Source organism: Ixodes scapularis, unplaced genomic scaffold (genome assembly GCF_016920785.2).
Source record: "Ixodes scapularis isolate PalLabHiFi unplaced genomic scaffold, ASM1692078v2 PGA_scaffold2__306_contigs__length_199485367, whole genome shotgun sequence".
Taxonomy (NCBI): Eukaryota; Metazoa; Arthropoda; class Arachnida; order Ixodida; family Ixodidae; genus Ixodes; species Ixodes scapularis.
This window is the reverse complement of record NW_024609857.1, coordinates 166,417,700-166,439,326: the sequence shown is the minus strand read 5'-3', so window position 1 is coordinate 166,439,326 and position 21,627 is coordinate 166,417,700. Positions and strand designations below refer to the sequence as shown.

General features: G+C 45.5%; 3 protein-coding genes and 1 pseudogene across 3 annotated transcripts; 1 reads left to right on the top strand and 3 right to left on the bottom strand.

Moving 5' to 3' along the window:
- Positions 1-5,872: 5,872 nt before the first annotated feature.
- On the bottom strand, positions 5,873-10,370 carry LOC115332751. The gene is made up of 3 exons (XM_029995194.4): positions 10,025-10,370; positions 9,827-9,940; positions 5,873-7,036 (listed from the first exon to the last, which is right to left on the bottom strand). Exons 1-3 carry the CDS (start codon positions 10,210-10,212, stop codon positions 6,487-6,489), a joined length of 852 nt encoding a protein of 283 aa, XP_029851054.3. The 5' UTR covers positions 10,213-10,370; the 3' UTR covers positions 5,873-6,486.
- Positions 10,371-13,892: 3,522 nt separating this feature from the next.
- Positions 13,893-15,357, bottom strand: LOC115318757 (annotated as a pseudogene).
- A 939-nt stretch (positions 15,358-16,296) lies between these two features.
- Positions 16,297-18,327, top strand: LOC115317095. The gene is made up of 3 exons (XM_029976627.4): positions 16,297-17,090; positions 17,286-17,442; positions 17,935-18,327. The coding sequence occupies exons 1-3, from the start codon at positions 16,846-16,848 to the stop codon at positions 18,325-18,327; spliced, it is 795 nt and encodes a 264-aa protein (XP_029832487.2). The 5' UTR covers positions 16,297-16,845.
- An 807-nt stretch (positions 18,328-19,134) lies between these two features.
- Positions 19,135-20,684, bottom strand: LOC120839878. The gene is made up of 2 exons (XM_040210255.3): positions 20,536-20,684; positions 19,135-19,729 (listed from the first exon to the last, which is right to left on the bottom strand). The coding sequence occupies exons 1-2, from the start codon at positions 20,682-20,684 to the stop codon at positions 19,135-19,137; spliced, it is 744 nt and encodes a 247-aa protein (XP_040066189.3).
- Positions 20,685-21,627: the final 943 nt, after the last annotated feature.

Below are 21,627 nucleotides of genomic sequence, written 5' to 3'. Positions count from 1 at the left end.
AAATACCACGCAGTGCAGTCTGGGAACTACAGAGTGATACAAGGAGACGCCAGGCTCTGTAAATCGACCGGAAAATTCGGTACGACTTTGTGCAGCGTTGCCCACAGATGGTGCATTTTTTTTTTTTTTTTTTGTAAAATTTGCACAGAGAAAACTTACCTGAGGAAAAAGTACAGAAAGAAAAAGGCTTAGCTCCTATGGGAACGCAGCGACGCCACCGGTCTGCAAACAACACGGCGCCGTTTCGCACGGGAGACAAGAGATGGCGCAAGCGGTCGCGACGCCAACTGCCGCCAACGAAAAGAGCAGACGACGCCGAGAATCGGCCCGGTGTGTTTATACTCCAACGTAACGTCGACGGGCGCACGCGCCCGACCTCGTTGCGTTACGTTGCTGCAAAAGGAGTACAGTCAAACGTAACGCAAAGTAGCGCGCCTCGGCGACCGTCGGCGAAGGTTTCGCCGAGGTAGGCCCTGCTCGAATCTCGGCGTCGGCTGGCGGCTGTCGTGTTCTTTTCTTTTCGTCACTCACCCGTGAGCAAGGGACCGAACTGGTCCCGAAACGTCGGGTAAATGTTTATTAAATTTTTGGTTAGAGTCTCTATTTTTCGCTTCATACCCAGAAGCGTTTGCGCGAGCGACGGGTAGGAAGAAATCGAAATAGCGCACGGCGGTAGCCAGATGAGCCAGAGCGGTAGCGAAATGGACTTGCCAACAAGTGATGCCGAGCGTCTCATTGAGGCAGTCAGAAGTCGTCCTAGCCTTTACGATCTCGGCTGCATCGATTACCGAGACAAGCTCAGGAAGGAGAACGGATGGGCGTCCGTGGCCACAATCTGCGGCATTAAGAGCGGTAAGTTGACACTTTGCATGTCCATGTCTCCTCCGCCTGCAGAACTCGCCGAAATGAATCGAATTATATCCTCGCTTACGCGAGTGAAGTTGTGAGTACGAGAGGTCTGCACGGGCCGATATTTAAAAGCCCGGCTCAGCCCGGCCCGCTGTCTCTTGGGTCCGGACCAGGGTGTAAGATAGACAGGTGGGAAAACGGTCCATAGAAACCTACCGCAGCGCCGTGACCGGATTGTGTACTCGTCTGCTTGCGGGAGGCTTGCGGGTACCCCCGATTTGCGACAGATAGCGCTGCGGCGAGAAGAAAAAAATTGGAATCGAATTTGCATGGAACTTTATGGGAGAGTGCGGAAAATAAACCGAGAGCACGACAGTCCTCCACTGAAAATCCACGAGAAACCTTCTCCGTCAGTTTAACCGGTCGCCAGCGTTCGCCCAGCTGGAGTGAGAGTTCGCGGTGCTCCACATAGATGGCGCCACAGAAAAAGAGAAAACCGAGGGGGACACAAGCCGGTCGCTCATTTGGCTCTCGTTTCACCACCTGTCTATCTTACACCCTGGTCCGGACCAGCCCGCGGCCCGCTATCTATTTCCGACAGCCGACCCGGCCCGGCCCGGCCAGACACTCATTTTCACGGACCCGCTGAGGCCCGCTCTATTTTGTCTCAGTATGAATAGCCCACAAAAAGTGCGGCATGGTAGCTCGCTTGTCACTGCTACGTATATGTTTATTACGGAACCGATAATCAATGCTGTAAGCATCTTTTTTATTATTTTTGCGGGTATTTTTAGTCGGACGTCATTTTCTGCGACCAAACCCGCGCTTAAAGGACGGAAAAACAAAAATGACAAGTAAAAAACACAATGTGACAAGGTTGAAAAAGAATGGAAACGTTGCGACGGGTTTGGACAAAAGATGGACAAAGTTTTAAATTGCCCACCCCCAATGCGTACAAGTGGAAAAAAAAAACTCCCCGTCTTTTGCGGTGGTTTGCGAGAAATAGTTCAGGAAAAGAACCCCTCGGGGGAATCCCTTCACCCATATTGTGGATGCACGTACCCGGTGTACAGATGGTTTACGACGGCGAGGGTGCGCATTGTGTAGGCGCGTATGTGTGCGTGTTGATGGGGGGAAGCGATGGTACGATGGTGGCGGCGGCGGTGACGAAAAGGAACGCCGCCGCTAGCGTTCTGGAAGAGTATTTGCGGCACACACACACCAAACCCTAAAAACATATACACGCACATACACATGCTTTCAGCATTTGGGTTTCCCCCTCTGTGATCCCTCTTCCAAACCCCTTCCCCCCCGAACACGCTTGTCCAGCTCGCTTGCACCTTTGCATTTAATTGCATTATAATTGCAAAGAACATTGCTGCTAAAAAAAATAATAATCTTGGCCGGCTTCGCCCCGCCTTGTACAGTTGAATGCAAGGCCCGTACCCGGCCCGGGCCCCTCATGGATGTAGCCATTAGGCCGAGCCCGGCCCGCGGGCTGGCCCGTACCCGTGCAGTTCTCTACTACATTGAGTGTGCTCACTGCTTTTCAACAAAGCCTTGACCATTAGGTATCTGTTGTATAAACATTGTTTGCACATGCAACAGTATTTAGATGAATAGCTGTGGAAGCAGCTGAACCGACTTATTGACTAGTTCAGCATTTGAACTTTGCATTGAGTCAGCACATGGAAAAACTGAAGTTCCCATGTTTTTTTCAGGTGAGGAGGCGCAAAAAGCCTGGAAGCGCCTGAGAAACAAATATGTCCGGGAACTCAAAGCCCTGGAAGTCGCAACAAGGAGCGGCAGCGGTTTTGTCCGCAAAAAACAGTAGGCATTTATCGAAACAATGGCTTTTTACAAGGACCACATCCGGGTCAGGAAGTATGTAACCAATTTGTACTGCTCTATTGCTGTAGTCAGTGATTTTTTTTTTTTTTTTGCAGGCTTTTCATTTAGACGAAGCACAGACCGCGAATTTTAGACACGAGGGACCTAATTAAGCAGCACGCTAACTGCATACACAACATCCAAAAGGGCCGACTAGGAAGATAATGTCCCAATAATGCCAGTTAGTATCTTTTTTCCAACACACCACGTACAGCGTTCCCCAAATTTAAGGCGTTGACTTGGTTTATAAATATTAAGCTTTTGTCGGCACTTAGACGTAAAATCTCCCGTTGCACTTGTTAAACACGTTGAAATGGAAATAAAAAAAATATATATATATATAAGGTAGTGTGACTGGCAGTGGCATGAATAGTAAAAAATGGGCCAGGTCGTGGCGGTGTGCAGTTTGCAGAACGTTGAACCTTTCCCGGACACGTCTGTTCTATGCGGTTAACCGAACATGAAACAAATCAGTACAATCTACATTTAATATTGTCCAATACAGGGTACTGGAATGTACCAGGAAACACATACCCTGAAACTTCTGTGTCCGTAAACTTGAATGGTCGACACGCCCATGAGCAACAAAGCCCGTGTTTCTTTGCCTTATCTTCCCACTTTTCTCGTCTTTTTCTTGCCTCTTTCTTACTTCGGGAAGAGCTTCTTTTTTTCTTTTTTTTTTGTTGTTTGCTCAAGAATATTTTCTTTTCTAACATCGTACAACATATATAGAGATGTGTCCTGGGTAGCTTCCTGTTCCAGTGTCGTGTTGAACCTTGTTTACTTGCACGCCATAGCTTTTTTCACCTGTGAGCTCCTCCCGCATCTCATCAAGGAGCATCGACTGGTACTCAATTTTCAAATATGGAAGTTTTACTCAGAGCTAGGACAGGCCGGCACACTAATTGACAGTGGTGACTGTATACCACGCCAAACATATTAGTGAGAATTTACAGCACCAAAATACATCCGCGATTGTAGTTCTTGAGTTACGTCGCCAACGGAGCCACTCGCCATATCTCTAGGGTGTCCAGAACCACAAACTATGCCAATAATAAGTTTTCAAATGGCAGAGGCGCGTACCATGGCGGAAATCAGCATTGCAGCAGAGGGCGCCAACACGAACCGGAAGTGAAACAATGTTTCATGAAACTGCCCTATTGTAAATGCATTTGTGTCATAATACTGTCCTGCCCTACACTCGGTGATGTTACAAGCCCAGTGCAGAATCATAGTTGGCAGTTCCTTCTTAGCCCCAGTGCCCGTCAAAGGTACTTCACACACTTTTATTTAATAAAAGTTCCATTAAGCCCTGTTGAAGGCATAAATCAAATATATGCTGTGTCTGTTATTCCAACTTGCAGGACTGTAGCGTGCAATGTACAGGCACCGCCTGTGGGTACTACGGCGGAATCTATTTTGCGGTCAATGGTAGATTCTTCTCCGGAGGACTCTCCCAGCAACCTCCAGGGTGATGAAGTCGAGTACCAGGGCAGCCCTGGTGCCGCTGGCCACGACATGCCTTCTACCTCAACGGGGTACACCTCGAGCGCATCCGCAGGGTCGTCCAGCCACCCTCCAAGGTGCCCGGTGGAGCCAAGGCCCATGCCCTCCAAGCGTAAGGGAGACGGAGACAGTATAGAGCAGGAGCTGTTAAAGCACCTTAGCTGCAAAATGACGCAGAACGAAGCTTTTGCTTATTCAGTGGCACAGTCCCTGGACCGCTGGGGCGAAAGAAAGAGTGCCCGGTTCAGAGCTGCTGTCATGCAGATGGCGTACGAGTACGAGTGCGACGATGAGATTCAATAAAATGCCTTGCTGACCATTGTACCTCTAAAAGTGCATATATCATGTCTTGTTAATAATATACACACCCTGCTACACAGACACACACTGATTGTTTATGAACAAGCGCGCATGTTTCGAAGAGCAAAGCACTTGCACATGTTTTCGTTTCGTAGCCAGCGCCACCACCCTGGTACGACATTTGAGGTGTGTGTCAATAGGTCTGTTCGAGCATACATGTTGACAAAGAAAGTCATCTGCAACTGCCTTGACGCTGAATTGACCGGAGAAGGTGCAAAATTTTGCGAAACTGGTGCTGAACTTCTGCAGCTCTGGAATTATTCGAACCTATCAGTGGAGCGGCCTTGCAAAATTTTATTTAATCGTATGCGCCAGTTCCTGCACAGCGTGAACTACTTAAACCAGCTCAGGCGAATTGATGAGACCTAGTGTATAGACTAAATATTTTGAGTACCATTCTTTCCATACGATTCTGCCCCATTAGTTTAGAAAGCTGCATTGTTGGAGGAAAACAATCTTTTTAAAGCAGTCTGGAGTAATCTTCGTGTTAATGCAAAAAAGTGCCTGCACAAAGGTGTGAGTAGAAAACTATGCTCGGCAAAGGTATATTTTTGGAAGTTATGCTACTTCGAAATATCGTAAACCAAATCACTGAACCCCCATCTTGCAATCTGCACGCAACTTTTTTGTAAACGTTTCTGGGTTTACCAGCCAAATATAAAAAGAGAGATGGAAGAAAGTAAACCAACCGATAGACAACTTAATATTTTAATGAAAGACACCTACCACTAGCTTTTATTCTCTTATTCTGCTTCATTGATGCAGGCCTGTTTGCCTGATGTAGAAACGTCTGCATGTGTATGGAATGCCGTAGATGACCTTTCCACACTGGGCATACTTTGTTTGGCTCATTATAGGGTATCGTACACAAGCTTACCTGCATTTTTACATTCTCGTGTGTACTATCTAAGGTTGTGCCATATGGATGCACCATTCCATACCTTCCCAGTAATAAGCACCAAGGCATTATCACAAAGTGGAAAAAGTGGGTTTGAAAAGTAACATAGTATGTACGTACTTTATTGCACGAGTCCTCAAACAGAACACGGCCCAAATAGTATACAAGGTCGAACAAGTTGGATAGGAATACGAAATAAAGAATGAGATAAGCAGAAAATATTAAAACCCCAAGAAACACAAAATAGAGCAGACCATTTTAAACATATCCTTAATCGTGCTAAAAGTTCATGGTCCCATTGTATATTTTGGGCCTTAAAAAATAAGATAGTCAACACAGAATAAAAGCCCCGCAAAAAAAAATGTTTTTTTTTATATATACACGCATACCCCCATTCAACCTCTGATGCCTAAGATTTATAGGAAGCCCATAATACATAGCTCTAATAACATTTTTGAATCACGAAATAGGTCAGAAACTGTGCCTTTGACCACTTAATTGAGCGCAATGCACTACGACTTCAACACATCCAAGGCACAAATGGAAAATCTAGAGAAAACAAAAATATAAGCCAAACTAGGCACATGAACAAAAACTTTTGCAGAGAACCAAAATCACTCTGTAGACACAACATTATCTTGCCATCGAAGGGAACCATTGCGAGAGATAAAGTAATCGGCCAGCTGTTCCCTTATATCCAGAGCAGTAGGGCTGCTGTTGCCACCCAGGCTACGGTTGGCTCCAACGGCTGCCACCTCGGTTCGCCACGCGCCGTCCACTCGGACGCCCCTGCTCTCACTGTCTACATAGCCGGAAGGGCAATAGGCGTCGTCTTGCATTAAAAAGTTCTGGAGGCAAACCCCTGCCTTGATCATATTTTCACAATGTTCTAGCTTGCCTTCCATGGGGGCCAGGAACGTACGCCACCGGGCGACGAGAATCCCGAAGGCATTTTCTACAGTGCGCCTACCCCGAGAAAGCCTCTAGTTATTCACCTTCTTTCTCCTGTCTAAGCCTCTCCCAGGGAAAGGGCGCATAATATAAGTCTTCAGTGGGAAGGCCTCATCCCCCAAGAGGCACAGGGGTGGTGCAGGCCGCTGAACAGCTGGGATGCCGAGAGTGTTTGCAGTTAGGGCTTTTCCAATGTTCGACTCCTTCAACACTCCACCATCAGACTGGTGGCCAGCTGCACCTATGTCCACCAGCGTGAACCGGTAGCGGGCATCAACTACAGCCAGTAGGATTAGGCTGTAGAATTTCTTATAGTTGTTAAACAAGGAACCGGAATGGGGCGGGCATCTGGTGGCGAAGTGTTTGCCGTCAATGGAACCAATTGCATTAGGAAAATTCCATTTTTGCTCAAATTCCTGCCGGATCGCTTCCCACTGCTTCGGTGTAGGTGCTTTTAGCACCACTGGCGAGAGGCATTCCCATATGGCAGGCAACGTCTCTTTAAGTATGCCATAAAGTGTGGACTTCTGCATACGATAGCTTATCGCTACAGAGCCCAGGGTGCCAGGTGATGCAAGGAACCTGAAAATGTGACAAGAATAAAGTTTAGGAAACCATAATGGTCATGAATGGCCGACACATTGCTATCAAGAACAAATCAATGCATCTCATTAACATCACATTTTTTCTCTCAAGAATAAAATGCCTTGACTTCATTACCGAGAGAAGCCAAGAATGAATTAAGGCACACTTTGGTACCAATTTACATTTGCTGGAAACCTTAGAAATAAAGATACCATGGCAAACCATAGGGACGGCGTCGACTTTCCAGTTTCAACTAAAAAAACATCCGCCGCTGACGTAAATACAAAATCGGTTAAAACCGATGTATACCGGTGGTTCAATATTTTTGTTCAAGCGACCTAGGAAATAAGAGGATTGGAGAACCCCAAACAAGACTGTGAAAATTGAGCTGCAAGAGGGATGTGTTTATTATAGGAGAATCTGCAGGGTGGGCATCCGAGACGACTGCAAGCTGAGTGGTTTAAAATGTGAGTTTTTATGTTGCCGCCAGTATTCCATGAACACTGTCGTTGATCCGGTACTATTTTGCAAGCTCCATGGAGTCTTGGGCAGTAAGTAGTTACTAGTAACACGTTACCGGTAACTAGTTACTTTTTTCAGTAACTTGTAACTGTAACAGGATTACTATTTTTCTAAAGTAACTGTAAAGAGTAACGTCGTTACGTTACTTCTCAGATTTATCTGCAAAAAATATTACAAACATGACCGCAAAATCGTCTCGCAACTCATGAGAGAGTCCAAAGTCCTGACATGGGAAGCGCACAGCAAAAGCTGCTGCAGAAACCGACTGAAGCTCGAAAGAAAAACAAATAAAAAGAAAAAGATAGTAAACGTTGGGGTGACCCTGCTTCGCCAACTGGGATGATGGGGAGGCTTGTGTCCGTAGCCGCCGTGTAAAATGCATCGCCCACAGCGCATGCAGATGGAACAAAACGCGGTATCCCTAAAGTGTTTCGCATTTCTTCGTCCGGCGGAGGAAGCAAATGCTTTTCGCGGAAGAGTTTTTTGTGATTGTCGCCCCAAACCCCCGCAGGCTTACGGGACAACCGATTTTCTGAACCTCGTCTTTTGCCGCGATGCATACGGGTCCTTCCCCTATAATTTGAATCGTCTAGCTCACAGATGCACTCTGGCAGGGTCTCGACTTTGGGCCCTCCCCTTCGTTTGCAGCCTAATTACCGGCCTCGCCTCCCGTTGCCCACTTGTTGTACCCCATTGCTTTGCTTCTGGGGTCCGGTCACATGAGAAAGAGTATTTGCTCGAACCGTCTGTGTCCGAATGTGTCGTTCTGCTAGTTTGTGTGTTTTCTTGAAATTGAAAGACCACCCTTAGCCGGGACCAGAGGCACTTGTCATCACTTGATTCGTGGATATTCAAGTCGTGGGCTTTGCGGGTGGTCTCTTCTAGTTAGGGTGGTAAGCTAAAGGGGCGCAAACGTGTCCGATCTGGTTAGGAAATGGCGGAGAAAAGATCGCAACAACCGTTCTGAATTCCACACGCAGTGGCCGTTTGTACCTCGATCAGTGCTTATTTTGCACCGCTGCTGCGTTCAGCGGGTTTGAATGTGGCCGCTACATCGCTCTCCAAATGTTTAAGAGAAGCTTCGTGTTTCATGAAAGATTGTGCGCACGCAGAGAAAAGGATTCGATTGACGAGTGGATTAGAGTGGCACATCTACAAAGCTGATTGCAAGGTATGACTTATATTATTATTGACTTGACATATACACGATGCTTATTGCTTTCGTCCCATTTCGCCTCAACAAAAAATTTGAAATTACAATTAACCAATTGCATAAACTCGCACCATGACTGAATTCATGTTAAAAATTGAATTAAGAAGTATCAAACATGTTAATATCGGTTACTAGAAAAATCTTAGTTTCTAAAAAAAAAAAATATCTGATTCACTACCATTAACAACACAATGCCTTACGAAAAATCTATGTTAAATGAAATGCATATAAAGGAAAATTCCTTTTGAATGTTTTTTTTTTTAATATTTTTTGCAATATAACGACAAAGTAACCGCGTTACTTTAGCGAAGTCACTGTAACTGTAACAAGTTACTTTTTAAATTTGGTAACTGTAACTGTAGCAGAGTTACTTTTTTCCGTAACTGTAACTCTTATATCTTAGCAGTGACGTGTCCATGACTGGCCATGGACCCAGACTGGACGCTATACTAATCTGCCCGCTGTACATTTTGGGGTTGCGAGTGTCTAAAGAAAATGTTTAGCAGACGTTTTCATAGCTGCGTGTTGAAAACCGACAGTTGCGTGCTAGCATGTAAAATTCAAGCCTAACTAAGCATGCATGAATCTATTTAAATTATCAAATTTGAAGAATAAAAATGCGTACCCCATTCCGCCTGAAGTGTGTGTCCATCCTATTTTTTTTCTCCAGGTGGAAAGGGTTTTAGACGGAAAGGACTTCACACGGAAAGGGGTACATATTTTCTATTCTTCACATTTGATTATACAAATAGATGCATGCCTACTTAGTTAGGCCTGCACCTGACATGCTAGCAAACACCTGTCGGTTTTACTTGGCGTTGAGATTTAACGTTTTAAAGGGTCAATCTGGCCAGTAAAAGACGTATTCAATGTAAGTTTCGACGTAATACGTCGAGGTACTGATTTTTTTTTACGGCGATTTTAGTGTTGAAGTTATATTTTGAAACACCATTTTGAACAGCACTTCATCGGACCTGCACACGCAATACGTAATATACTGATTGTTAAAACGCCGTCTTCGAAATGTTCCAATAACAAGATTAATTCCATACCTGAGCGTGATGGCCAGACGCTCAGCGGGAGAGATCGGAGAACGATGTGTGGGCGCGTGGACAAGCCGATCGTACACGAGCCCGAGCAGATCATCAAACGAAGACTTGGTCATCCTACAAAACAAAACCGGAAGAGATATGAATTGGAAATCGTTCGTTTATTCTCTGCGATAAGCATGAAGTGCCTTGTCGCCTTACCTGAAGTATTGAAAGTGGTACTCGGGGTCGGATTCTCGGAGCTCTTGTACAAGGTGGTAGAACTCGCCGAGCACTTTTCGCTTGTTGAAGATGTCGCGCACATACATTGTACGCCTCCTCCGGCGCTGTATTCGGCGCCACAGGAGCACAGCTGCTATTTTTTTCTTTGTTTGAGCGTCTACGTTCATGTTGACAGCAGATCCAAACAAGAGGAACAAGGGCTCGCGCGCTCGCGGGCTCGCTTCGAACGGCGACAAACCGAGGAACCGGAAATGGCAACGCGATTGCCCTGGTTGCCATGACGACGCGCATGCGTAGCAAGGACGAGCGCGCCGAGGCTCGCTAGACTGCGCCGGACTATAGACCTTTCCAGCGGCAGTCTCGAACGAAGTGATTTACAGCGCGTGTCCCTGGTTTTGAGAGTCTACGTCAGTGTTGCCCGACTGCGCTGAGCTGTGGAGTTTCTCGTCAGTAGGCTGTGGCAGCCTGCGTAGGCGCAATTGCGGACGCTGGTGGCGGCTGAATTGCTGCGTTTTCTTTTTTTATCTTGTGTTCTGTGGTGAACATAATTTATACAGTTCTTTAAGAAAGCAGTGCTTTATTTTTGGGAACCAAAACAAAGAAATGAAAGCTGTTTCGGTGAGTCCGTGCGCGACAAAACAAATGCAACTGGAATGTTTGTTTCATTTTATGTTCATTGTTTTACGGCACCGTACACTCAGCCGTGTCAATCTATAAAGGTCAAAATATTTGACCACACAGGATATCCGTACTGCATGGATATCCCCCCCCCCCCCCCCAATATAGAATTCAATGAGTCTCATCAATCGAACAAAACATATATTGTACGTACCCCACGGTGCCGCGTTATCCGAACAGGATTTGGGAAAGGTCTCAATTAACACAGCATATCCAATATACAGTGTCGACGATAGTCACTTCACGACGATCGGACAGAATCTGGCGTGTTTTTGGGGAACATGTAAAAGAGAGCTCCTTTTTTGCACAGCTTCAAAGCAAATGAACGAACGTGCTTATTCCGCCGCCACACCCCGGACCCGACCCTATCAGCTAGTTTTTGCGAAGACCCGGAACATAACCGAGAAGGCTTTTCGGAGATTATCTCGACGGAAATTTTTTATTTATTTATTTCCAATACTACAAACCCCATTCGGGGTTGTTGTAGGGTGGTACAGTTTGAGATATTACAAGCAGAAAAATAATATTCAACACACAATTTGCAGGTAAATATTCAAAGCAAATATAGAAGTCGCGAATGAAAAATTAGTAAACAACTTCAATACAATAGATACACTGCACTTTTAAAAACAGCATAAAATATTAGTTTATGATGAAAAGTGGGCATCTACGTAATCGAGGAAGATTTCAATAGAAGAGGAATGAACAACGTTTTGAGGCAGGTGGTTCCATTCGTTAATGGTTCGGGGAAAAAAAGAGAATTTAAAGCAGTTATTATGAGCGACGTCTTCCTCGTAAAGCTTGCCATGGTTGTACCGTGTTAATCGTTTGCTTGTATGGATAAGATAATTTTCTTTTGGTAGGTTGAAATGATCGTTGGCTAATTCGTATAGAAATTTAAGTCTAGCTGTTTTTGCTCTTTTTTCTAAAGAGGAGAGACCCAGTTGCCTGCAAAGTTCAGAGGGAGAGACGTGCCTACTATACTTATTGCAAATAAACCTCGCGGCCATTCTCTGAACTCTTTCTCTCTTATTGATGCCGGAGACTGTGTGGGGAAACCAGACGACGTTGGCGTACTCGAGCATAGGACGTATTAAAGTTTTGTAGGCTAGTAATTTAGTGGCAGGAGATGCAAATTTTAAGACTCGTTTAAGGAAACTCAGTTTGTTTAGAGCTTTATTAGTTGTGGAGTGAATGTGTGAGTCCCAACGTAAATTTTGACTTATATTGAGGCCGAGGTATTTGTATTCACCGACTTGTTCCAAGAGGTTATTGCCTATCTGGTAAGGAAAGGAGTAGTGTTGTCTTTTATTGGTTATGGTCATAAATACAGTTTTATTCGAATTTATTTCCATCTGCCAGTCGCGGCACCAATTTATGATGTGTTGAAGCGCATTATTTAGGTTAATCTGGTCATTTGGGTTATTTATTTGTGAGTAAAGTATGCAATCATCAGCAAAGAGGCGAATTTTTACGTTCACATCTTTGACCAGGTCATTTATGTATATTAGAAACAAAAAAGGTGCCAGTACTGATCCCTGTGGGACTCCCGATGAAACTTTGACTTTGAATGATGAGTGCGCGTTAAGTGCTACGTACTGGTAGCGATCTGAAAGGTAGTCTTCAATCCACCTGAGAATTTTTCCTGCTCCTAGTATAGATTCTAGCTTAAACAATAGCTTTGGGTGAGATACCTTGTCGAAGGCTTTTGACAGATCAATGAATATGGCGTCAACCTGTCCTCTATTGTTTATGACAGTGGAAAAATCGTGAATGCTTTCAACGAGTTGCGTCACTGTTGAAAGGTGACGTCTGAAACCGTGCTGATATGGAGTAAGTATTTGATTATTCTCGATGTGGGTGGAGACATGGTTCAGAACAATGTGTTCGAGCAATTTACAGCAAGTTGAGGTAAGGGAGATGGGCCTGTAGTTCGCAAATTCGTTTTTGTTTCCAGACTTATGAATGGGGATGACTTTCGCTAACTTCCAGTCTTCAGGAAGTTGCCCTTTGTTAAGTGATTGTGTAAATATTATAACAAGATATTTTGTTACCCATTCGGCGTATCTTTTTAGAAACTCATTTGGTATATCGTCCGGCCCAGAACTTTTTTTTGTGTTCAGGTTGAGTAGAAGAGATAAGATACCCTGTTCGGTAATTACAACATCATTTACAGCCAAGACTGGAGAATTGGACGCGAATGAGGGTGCATTACCATTATCTGTTGTAAAGACCGAAAGAAAATAATCATTGAAGGCTTTTGCAAGATTTGCTTTGTCACCGAAGAGCGTTTCTAGACTCGATTTGTTTTTGGGTTGACATAGTTCCAGAATTTGACGGGTGAAGATTGAATAAACGATTGGAGAGTGATATTGAAAAATTGTATTTAGCCGACTTGATTTTTTGTCCAAGATCGCTGTTGAGTAATGCCATTTTGTTCTTATTTAGAAGAGTTCTGGTTTTCTTTACCTTCTTACGAAGCCTATTTATTTTGCGCTTTACATGGATGATTTCTCGCGTTATCCAAGGGCTTTTCTTAATTCGTTCAGTTCGTTGTGGAATAAAACATGAGACACACGTGTTAACTGCCGTTTTGAATTCGTTCCAAAGCATATCTACAGTGTTACGGTCGCTCTTGGACAGTAGAAGAAAGTTATCGAAGTGTGTATCAAAGAAGTCGAGCACGCCAACTTCATCTGCTCTGTCAAAGTGCAGAACCTTACAAGTCTGGGGATTGCCAGAAGTTGGGTGTTCGTTTTGAAGCAGCACAAAACCATCTCATGATCAGATATACCATTTAAAACTTCTACGCTGTGTTCATCTTTCAGGAAATGATAGGTGACAAAGACGAGATCGAGCATTGATTGCGACGTTCCCTGAATACGGGTATTTTCAGTAACTATTTGGGTGAGGTTATAATGAAAACATAGATCTGTAAGGATATCTGCGCCGAGAGATGATTCTGTACATTTCGATAGAGAGGACCATTCTAAGGAAGGTAGATTGAAGTCACCTGCAATTATAATCTTACTGCTGACATTAATATTATAATTGATATAACTATACATACTTTTGAAAAACCCTGAAGTGGAAGTGGGAGGTCTATAGAGAACAAGTATATAGCAGCACGTATTTTTATAAGCAATTTTACAACACAGGCGCTCAATTTCTGGGCAATCGGGTAAGGGGGTACATACAATGCCATTTTTTACAAGAATCGCTACTCCACCACCGCGAGAACCTCTATCCTTGCGCAAAATCGTATAGTTTGGGGGCGTGATTTCACAGTCAAGAATGCTGTCTGATAGCCAAGTTTCTGTCATTGCTATAATATCAGGTTGGGTATTCAAAACAGCAGCTTCAAGTTTATCAGTTTTATTTACGATGCTTCGCGCGTTTAGGTTTAGTAATCGAAATTCATATACACGGTTGACTTGAGTAGGGCTTGGTCACGTACTGGGATTCCGGGTTTCCTCAGATATGGGAACCTTATCGTTTATGGCCTCATTCCAAATGTATACTGTGCCATTTATCTTAATTTTGTCATAGGTAAGCGTGACCTTATCACCAGCAAGTTTATTTGATTTCGAGCTATCAAGTAATTTTTTTCTAATGCCCTGAATTCGCTTTGAGTAGTCTTCACTAATCGAGAGTCGTTCATTTTTCAATTTATTGCAGTTGCGTAAAATATTCAATTTATCTTTAAAGTTTACGAGTCGAAATATTACTGGACGGGTTTTGCCATGAGCTGGCCTCCCAAGGCGATGTATACGATCGATTCCATTAATCTTTACATTTAGTTTTCCACCAAGAATCTCTTTAGTTACTCTATTCTCGAGGGTGCTACTCTCTTCGTCAGGTAGTTCAGAAAGACCAAAAATAATTAGATTGTTTCTTCTGCTACGGTTCTCTAAATCATCAATTTTGTTCGAGAGTGATGTGATGGTGGCTTCGAGGCGGTTGGTCTTGTCGCAGTTTTTGTTCACAACGGACCTGAGTTCTTCAAGGCCTTCGAGGCGCGATTCTATTTTCTCTAGTCTCGATGTTGTCGCAGCCTGGCTCAGCTTAATTTCCTTAATGTCGACCGAGATATTAGTTAACATTTCCATCATCGCTGCCCTGTCAGGACCGGGATTTGTCTCTATATCTCCGCACAGCATGAGCAAATCAGCAAATCGTGCACGCATTTTACACTACAAGGCAAAACAGGTCCGTGGGCACGGCAGCAAAAAAAGACAAAGGTTGTTGCTACGGTAACAGAAAGGATAGCGTTTTCCTACCTGTGCAATGAACACGAAGGTGTTAACGACTGTCATCTTGGCGATGCCACCGTGCCCACAGTGGAGTGCAGATCGGGGGTGGTCTTTCATACTTGGCAGCGCTGGCGCTGAGGTAGCCGATGTCGATGGCGATGTGAATCTTGAGAATTCCAGGTTTTTGTTGAAGGTCCACCGAAGAAAATTTCGGTCTGTATGAGTCGCTGCTTTCTTGTTATCAGCCGTGATGATGCGCTCAGCTCGATGAATCGCCGCCGGACAGCTTTTGACGGCGTCACCGGCCCAGTGCGGCGGCAGAAGCAGCAGTACCTGTGCAATGAACACGAAGGTGTTAACGACTGTCATCTTGGCGATGCCACGGTGGCGATGGGTGGCGATAACCACGTGGCATCGCCACCCAATAATCCTCCAAGCACGTCGAACTGCCTGCGTCGCGGGCTGCTTGACGTTCGCTCTCTTCGTTCGTTTCCTGCGAAGGCCGAGCGGGCTACGAGCCCTGGTATTCCCTGGTTCTCACAGCGGAAGATAACATACAAAGGGTAAGCATCCTAAACAGGCGAATAAAATAAAAACTTCCAAGAAATGCCGCCGAACTCCGAATGCAAAATGCAGGTGGGGAGCCACGCTGACCAGGTTTCCACAGCTCAGGCGGGTGCCAGAAAATTCTGGCTGATAGGGGTCGCTCGATTCGCAGAATGGCGGCGGCCAGAGACCGTTCCATTAGGGTCATAGCAGAGAGGGTAAAAGAGAAAAAAAAATGCATTCCCCCTCTCCCCCGCAAGCCGTCCACTCCGCCGAATGGGCTGTAGCTAGCGTCCGGCTGGCGTGCAAACTCTGTTTAAAATCGCGTCATTTTGGAACTTCCAAGCGGAGATGCGCAGATTTTGGTATTCCAGTTATCGTGTAATACTATGCTAGATAAAAAGACTCGCAGGGTCCAATTGCACTGTTACCTGCGTGCAAATAAAAAACAAAAATAAGGAAAACTGTGTCAGATTGGCCGGTCTCTTTGGCGAAAAGAAAATCCGGTTGCTGTACCTTTTTTACTATACAAAAGTTCGTACTGGTGTAGGCCTTTAGCGACCATGAGTGGAAGTCTGAAATAATAAATAAAAACGTGCTCTCCTGCCGCAATACACGCAGTAGTTGAGGGTAGTACTGCCGGCTGACTCAACTGCTATTTAAGTAACGGAAAAAAGATATGCTAGTTTATCATTTAGCAAAATAGAACAACAGAGAGCTATAGGCTGATTTTGGAGTAGCCACAACTATCCTAATACCCCTGTCAGACGGGCACTTCAAATGACATTTACCCCAAATGACATTCAGCGTAAATGTCATTTAGGCAGTGTCACACGGGAACTTAAATGACATTCGACTTAAATGACATTCGAGCTCAACTGAGTTCGCCCAAACTCATTTACGGCTCGTAAATGTGTAGTCTCGTCAACAGCGGTCAGCGCAAGTTCCGCGAATTGAAATAAAACATTATAAATAATATAAATACAATTGAAAACAGTGCTTGTAGCAATTATTTTTAGAAAAAAATGCTTATAACCTGTATATCTCGCACACCTTTTGCGATATATTCGTTTAATATACTCGCGGTCTCAGTTGCCCAGTACCAGCCGTTGTCTGCTCGCTCGTCTGCTCGCTCGCTTACCTCGGTTGTTTAGCTTTCCCATTCCTTTTGCCATTTATCTGTCTCATCTTCTATTTCTTTTGTTTATATTTTATCATCGTTTTATAGTCTTTTATTCTTGTGTTGTATATAAATAATATTTTTGTTGTACATATATATTTTATTGTTTTAAGTCGTTTTAAGAACGCGCGCGAAGTGACACCATGTCGAACGGAGCGGGACCAGCGGGACCTTCGGCCGCGAAGAAGAGGGAACCGCGCGTAGTGTGGACTTCCCAGGAGACCTGGACGTTGATCCGGCTCTGGGAGGGCAGAATGGAGGACCTTCGACGCGCCAAGCGTAACGGAGGCGTGTACGAAGAGATTGCGGAGGAGCTGCTTCGTAGCGGCATCGTGAGGACGAAGGGCCAGGTCCACACCAAGATAGAAAATTTGACCAACACGTACCGGTAAGATAATTGTAAAGTTTCATGCACCCTGAGAGTAGTACGAGTCAGTACGGAAAATAAAAATTAAGATTACTTAAATCGTGGTTTAGATCATGATTTATATCATGATTTAAATATCCCAGTTAAAAAATCCCATTATACATACATCAATAGCTTTGCCATAAAGTTGCCATTTACTGCGATTCCATTTTTCAGAAAACACCTGAGGGAAGGGACCACCACGGGTTCCGGTGCCATGAAGTGGCCCTTCTTCTGGGACCTCAACCGACTGTTGGGGTCCCTACCGCTGAACGACACGACCCTCGTGGATGAAAGCCTAGCTTCTAACCATGCTACACCAGCAGTAGTGGAGGTGGGTTTTGTGGTTTCTCTCAAAAAAGTTTCCGCATTTTTTAATAACAAATCATTTCAATGTACAAGTGGCAGCCAGTGGCAAATGCATGAAATTATTTTGAAAATTGCCCACCGAGCAGAGTTCACCGAGCTAATCGAGGTGCTCCTCTGCTTTGGCTGCTTTTTCGACAAGCCGTTGCAAAGCGATGAAACTTTGCATGCGTGTGACGGTGCAGTGCGGTAAAGCTTGATGCAAGAGCTTCAGCTGAAGTGGAGCATTGTGGCTGCTTTAAAAATTCAAGGTTCTGCCAGACTATGGCTATACTCTTGACACATAACTATGGTAGCAATACCTAGCATTATGATTCTCAACTACAAAGCATTCATACACAGGGTTGGAGCTCCGTTACATTTGAGTACCAATTGTATAATGGCTTTGGGTGGCACCTAACAGCTTGCTGCAGTCTCTTGTAGCTTAACAAGAAAACTACTTGTGTGGTACTCCTCTCAGTTGCTCTCCGACATGCAAGAGGGAGGCGTGGTCGAAGTAGACTACTTCGAGGAGCCCGTCGAGGAACCGGGAGAGGAGCTGCGTGGCGAGGAAAGCCAAGTCACCAGCACCCCCGCCACTACAAGTGTCAGCAGGCCGGGGCCCAGCAGCGTCAATGGCACGAGTAACGTGCCGCCCAGGCCACAGAAAAGGAAGAGGCCGCAAGCTCCAAGCACCGCATATATTAAAACGGTGATTGATGAGCAGAGGCTGCTCAGGCAGAGTTTTGAGGCATCGAGGGCAAGAGAGTTCGCCCTACGCGAGCGGGAAATAGTCCTGCAAGAAACCGCCATCAAGGTGCAGCAAGAGCTCGCGACTTCATTGATGGCTTTCATGAATAAAAATGCCTCATAAACTGCAATGTAAGCTGTCCCGGTGTGCATTTATGCTACATTCAAGAGTAGCTCGGTGGCTCCCGAGCAGAATGTTTGCCTACGTATCCCCAGTTGGCGGGATATAATCCTGTCCGTGGTGTCTGCAATCTGACGGAGGCTTATTGCGGAGAGGGCGCTGTGTAACCAAGATTTCGGTTGTACCTCAAGGTCCCTAGGTGACCCACACTAATCCCCAGTTTTTCCTTAAGTTGTACCAGATGCCATTGATTGGTTTGGCATGTGGAGCCCCCAAATAGAATTCTTGGTATTCGATATTTGATTATACATTGGACTTTTTGCCAACTATTTGGGAATATTCGATTTCATTCAAGCTGAAATTCTACTATGTGCACACCCATACTTTTTTTCCTTGCAACTCTCGTGGAAAGCAACAGTTGAAGGAATCCCCCAAACAGGTGCTGGTATGGTATTTCTTGTACTCCAGCAGTGACCCTTTCAGATGATCTTTTGTTTTATAAGCTTTGTTTCATTGCACATAGTAGCTATGAGAGGTGCTTGAACTTATATTTGGGCAGTCAATGCCTTAAAATTTCTTAAAATTGTGTTATAAAAGCCACATGAAAGCATACAGAAGGCGAAGCATATGGACTGAAACATGAGACTTCACTTGGGACACGGGAGTTGGCAGCACGTCTTATGCTCCAAAGCCAGATTTGTTTGGCCCTAAAAAGGGCCTTTTGTTCTTCACGCACTGGAAAGGGCCCTCGTAGATGTCAAGGTCTGTGCTGCAAACAGGAGCAGCCACTTGAGCTCTTCATCTAGAGTCCTAGACCATTTGCCTCGAGCGTTGGTGTAGATAGCCCGCAATAGCGTCCCTGGCGCTCTGCCCATTGTCTGCCTCAGCATCTGTGGTGCACACCGGTTGCAGATAGATCCTATCCTCCGTCGCCACGTCGCTGAGCCACTGGGGCTCGACACCGTCATTGAAATGCTCGCACACATTGTTTAAAATGCAGCAGGCTCGCACAACAAGCCGGGCATTGTCCACCTCGCACTCCATCCTCTTCATGATGAAGCGGAATCGGGCCTTGACCCTTCCGAAGGCGTTCTCCACGACTCGGCGAGCAGATGACAGATGTCGGTTGAAGCCTTCCTGTGGAGAGTCCTTCTTAACGTCCTTGCGAGGGTACGGCTTGAGCATGTTGGACGTCAAAGGGAATGCCTGGTCACACAGGATCAGGGGCGGCACGGTGGTCCCGTTGACGGTGACCATGGGCATCTGCAGCGTTGGTTCTTGTAGAACAGCCGCCAAAGCCGACCTCCGGTACACATGTGCGTCGTGGCACCGCCCTGGTGTCCCGACGTTCACATACCGGAACCGGTAACGGTGGTCTACGAGGGCCAGCAGGATGATGCTATACCTGGATACAAACATTACAAGGCATATATCAGTTCCATGGGTGTTGAATGCTGTAGCCATACAGTCCTCAAAACTGGAGATTCAAAAGGGAAGTAGACAGCACAGCACAATTCGTTAAAACTCCGCAGAACAGAGGTGTACATAGCTTCTAAACATCACATTAAGTGTAAAAAGCTGGCTATCAGTTGCTGGCACCTCATATTCAAGAATAGCTATTTCATAACCTCCATGTCATCAAACACGTGTGGCTTATATGATATATCACCATATTAAAATTTATAGGGAAAAATGTTTGGTCCAGGTACATTTTATTCAAATCGAAACCTTTGAAACCATTTGCCGTGCAAGTTTGTCTGCTTTTTGCGCACCTTGTGCATTTGTTTTCCGCACCTCGTGCATTTGTTTTCCCCCCAAATGTGCCCACACGGGTTTGTTTCCCCTCGACCAAAAACGGCACGAGTTGGCTGCCTCATCATCGCAAATTTTCTATGCGTTCTCTTCGTTGCTCTTTGCTTGGCGTGCCCCTCTTTGTTTCGATGCATCAGACTCATTTTAGAACACTTGCTAGCAGGCAGCAACGAGTTTGCATCATTCAGTTTGGCCAGCTTCATTGAATTTGCTTACTGAGAGGAATTCACAGTCAATATTTATTAGAGAAATTGTTTTTTTTCCCTTTTTTTGTTGCAATATCGGTTTGAAAACAGATGCCCGACTTCTTAAAGGGCCAGGAAGTTCAACGTATATGGTATTGGTTCTAGCAGTCCATAGATGATCATACACATTATCCTTGAAGTAAAGGTTACCTACCAGCCCTTGTAGTTGTGGTAGTCGCTCGCGTTGACCTTCGGTGGTGAGATGGGGAAGTGGCAGCCATCCAGCGCCCCTATGCCCTGTGGAAACTCCAGAGCAGCTTGGAACTCCCGGATGTGGTCCGGAAGCTCGGCGGCGCTCACCATCTTGAGCCAGTCCTGCTCGAGGACGGAGACAACTACCCTACAGAACTCCCTGTAGTTCTCGTTGACGGTGGACCGTCCCAGGCCGAACAAGTTGGCGATGGTGCGGTCTTCTGCGCTCGAGCACAACTTGTACAGCGCGGCACCAACTCTCTTTTCCACCGGAATGGTGGAACGCATGTTGGTAACTTCGCGCTCCATGTGAGGCCGACACACGTCTACCAGGTACCTAAACGTAACCGGCTTGACGCGGAAGGACTGCTTGAAGAAGTGCTCCGGCAAGTGCGGTAGAGTGTCCTCAAACCAGCGTTCGTTCCTCCTGAACGCTTGGATGCTTCGTGGGATGATACTTGACGCTTCAACGGCAGCGAACATCAGGTCGTTGGAAAGGAGCCTTTCTTGAAGGCGGACGCTTTCTGCACTGGCAGATCGTATGTCGGCCCTCAGCAGCGTCAAGGCATTCTGTTGTTGTGCGTACAAACACGCCAGAAAAGCAATCCGACGCTCCGGATCCATCGCACTACGATCACTGTCGTCAGCAGGCTCCATCGCTACAGCGTCACGGTCTTCGCTTGATCGATCGCAGACGTAAACGTAAACGGGGTATACGAATCCGGCGAAGAACGAAAGTGCGCGAGGAACAACGGCGAGCAAGATGCGCGGAGTTCCGAAAGCAGACGAACCAAGCGGCGGAACGGATACGGCTACGGATTAATTGGGATTGCTGACGTCGTGTCATAGTTGCCACAGAATACCTTGTCTCCGTCAAAACGTCTACTTCGTTTCATCTCCGTGTTTGCATTCTATGTTCTGAGAGTTTATTACATTTTATTTACTTAGTAAACAATAAAATAAACACTAGTTTGCCGGGTTAACAATAATACAAACGCTACATTTTTAGGTTAACAACAGACCGCTATCGTGATAGACATCACCCAAATGACAT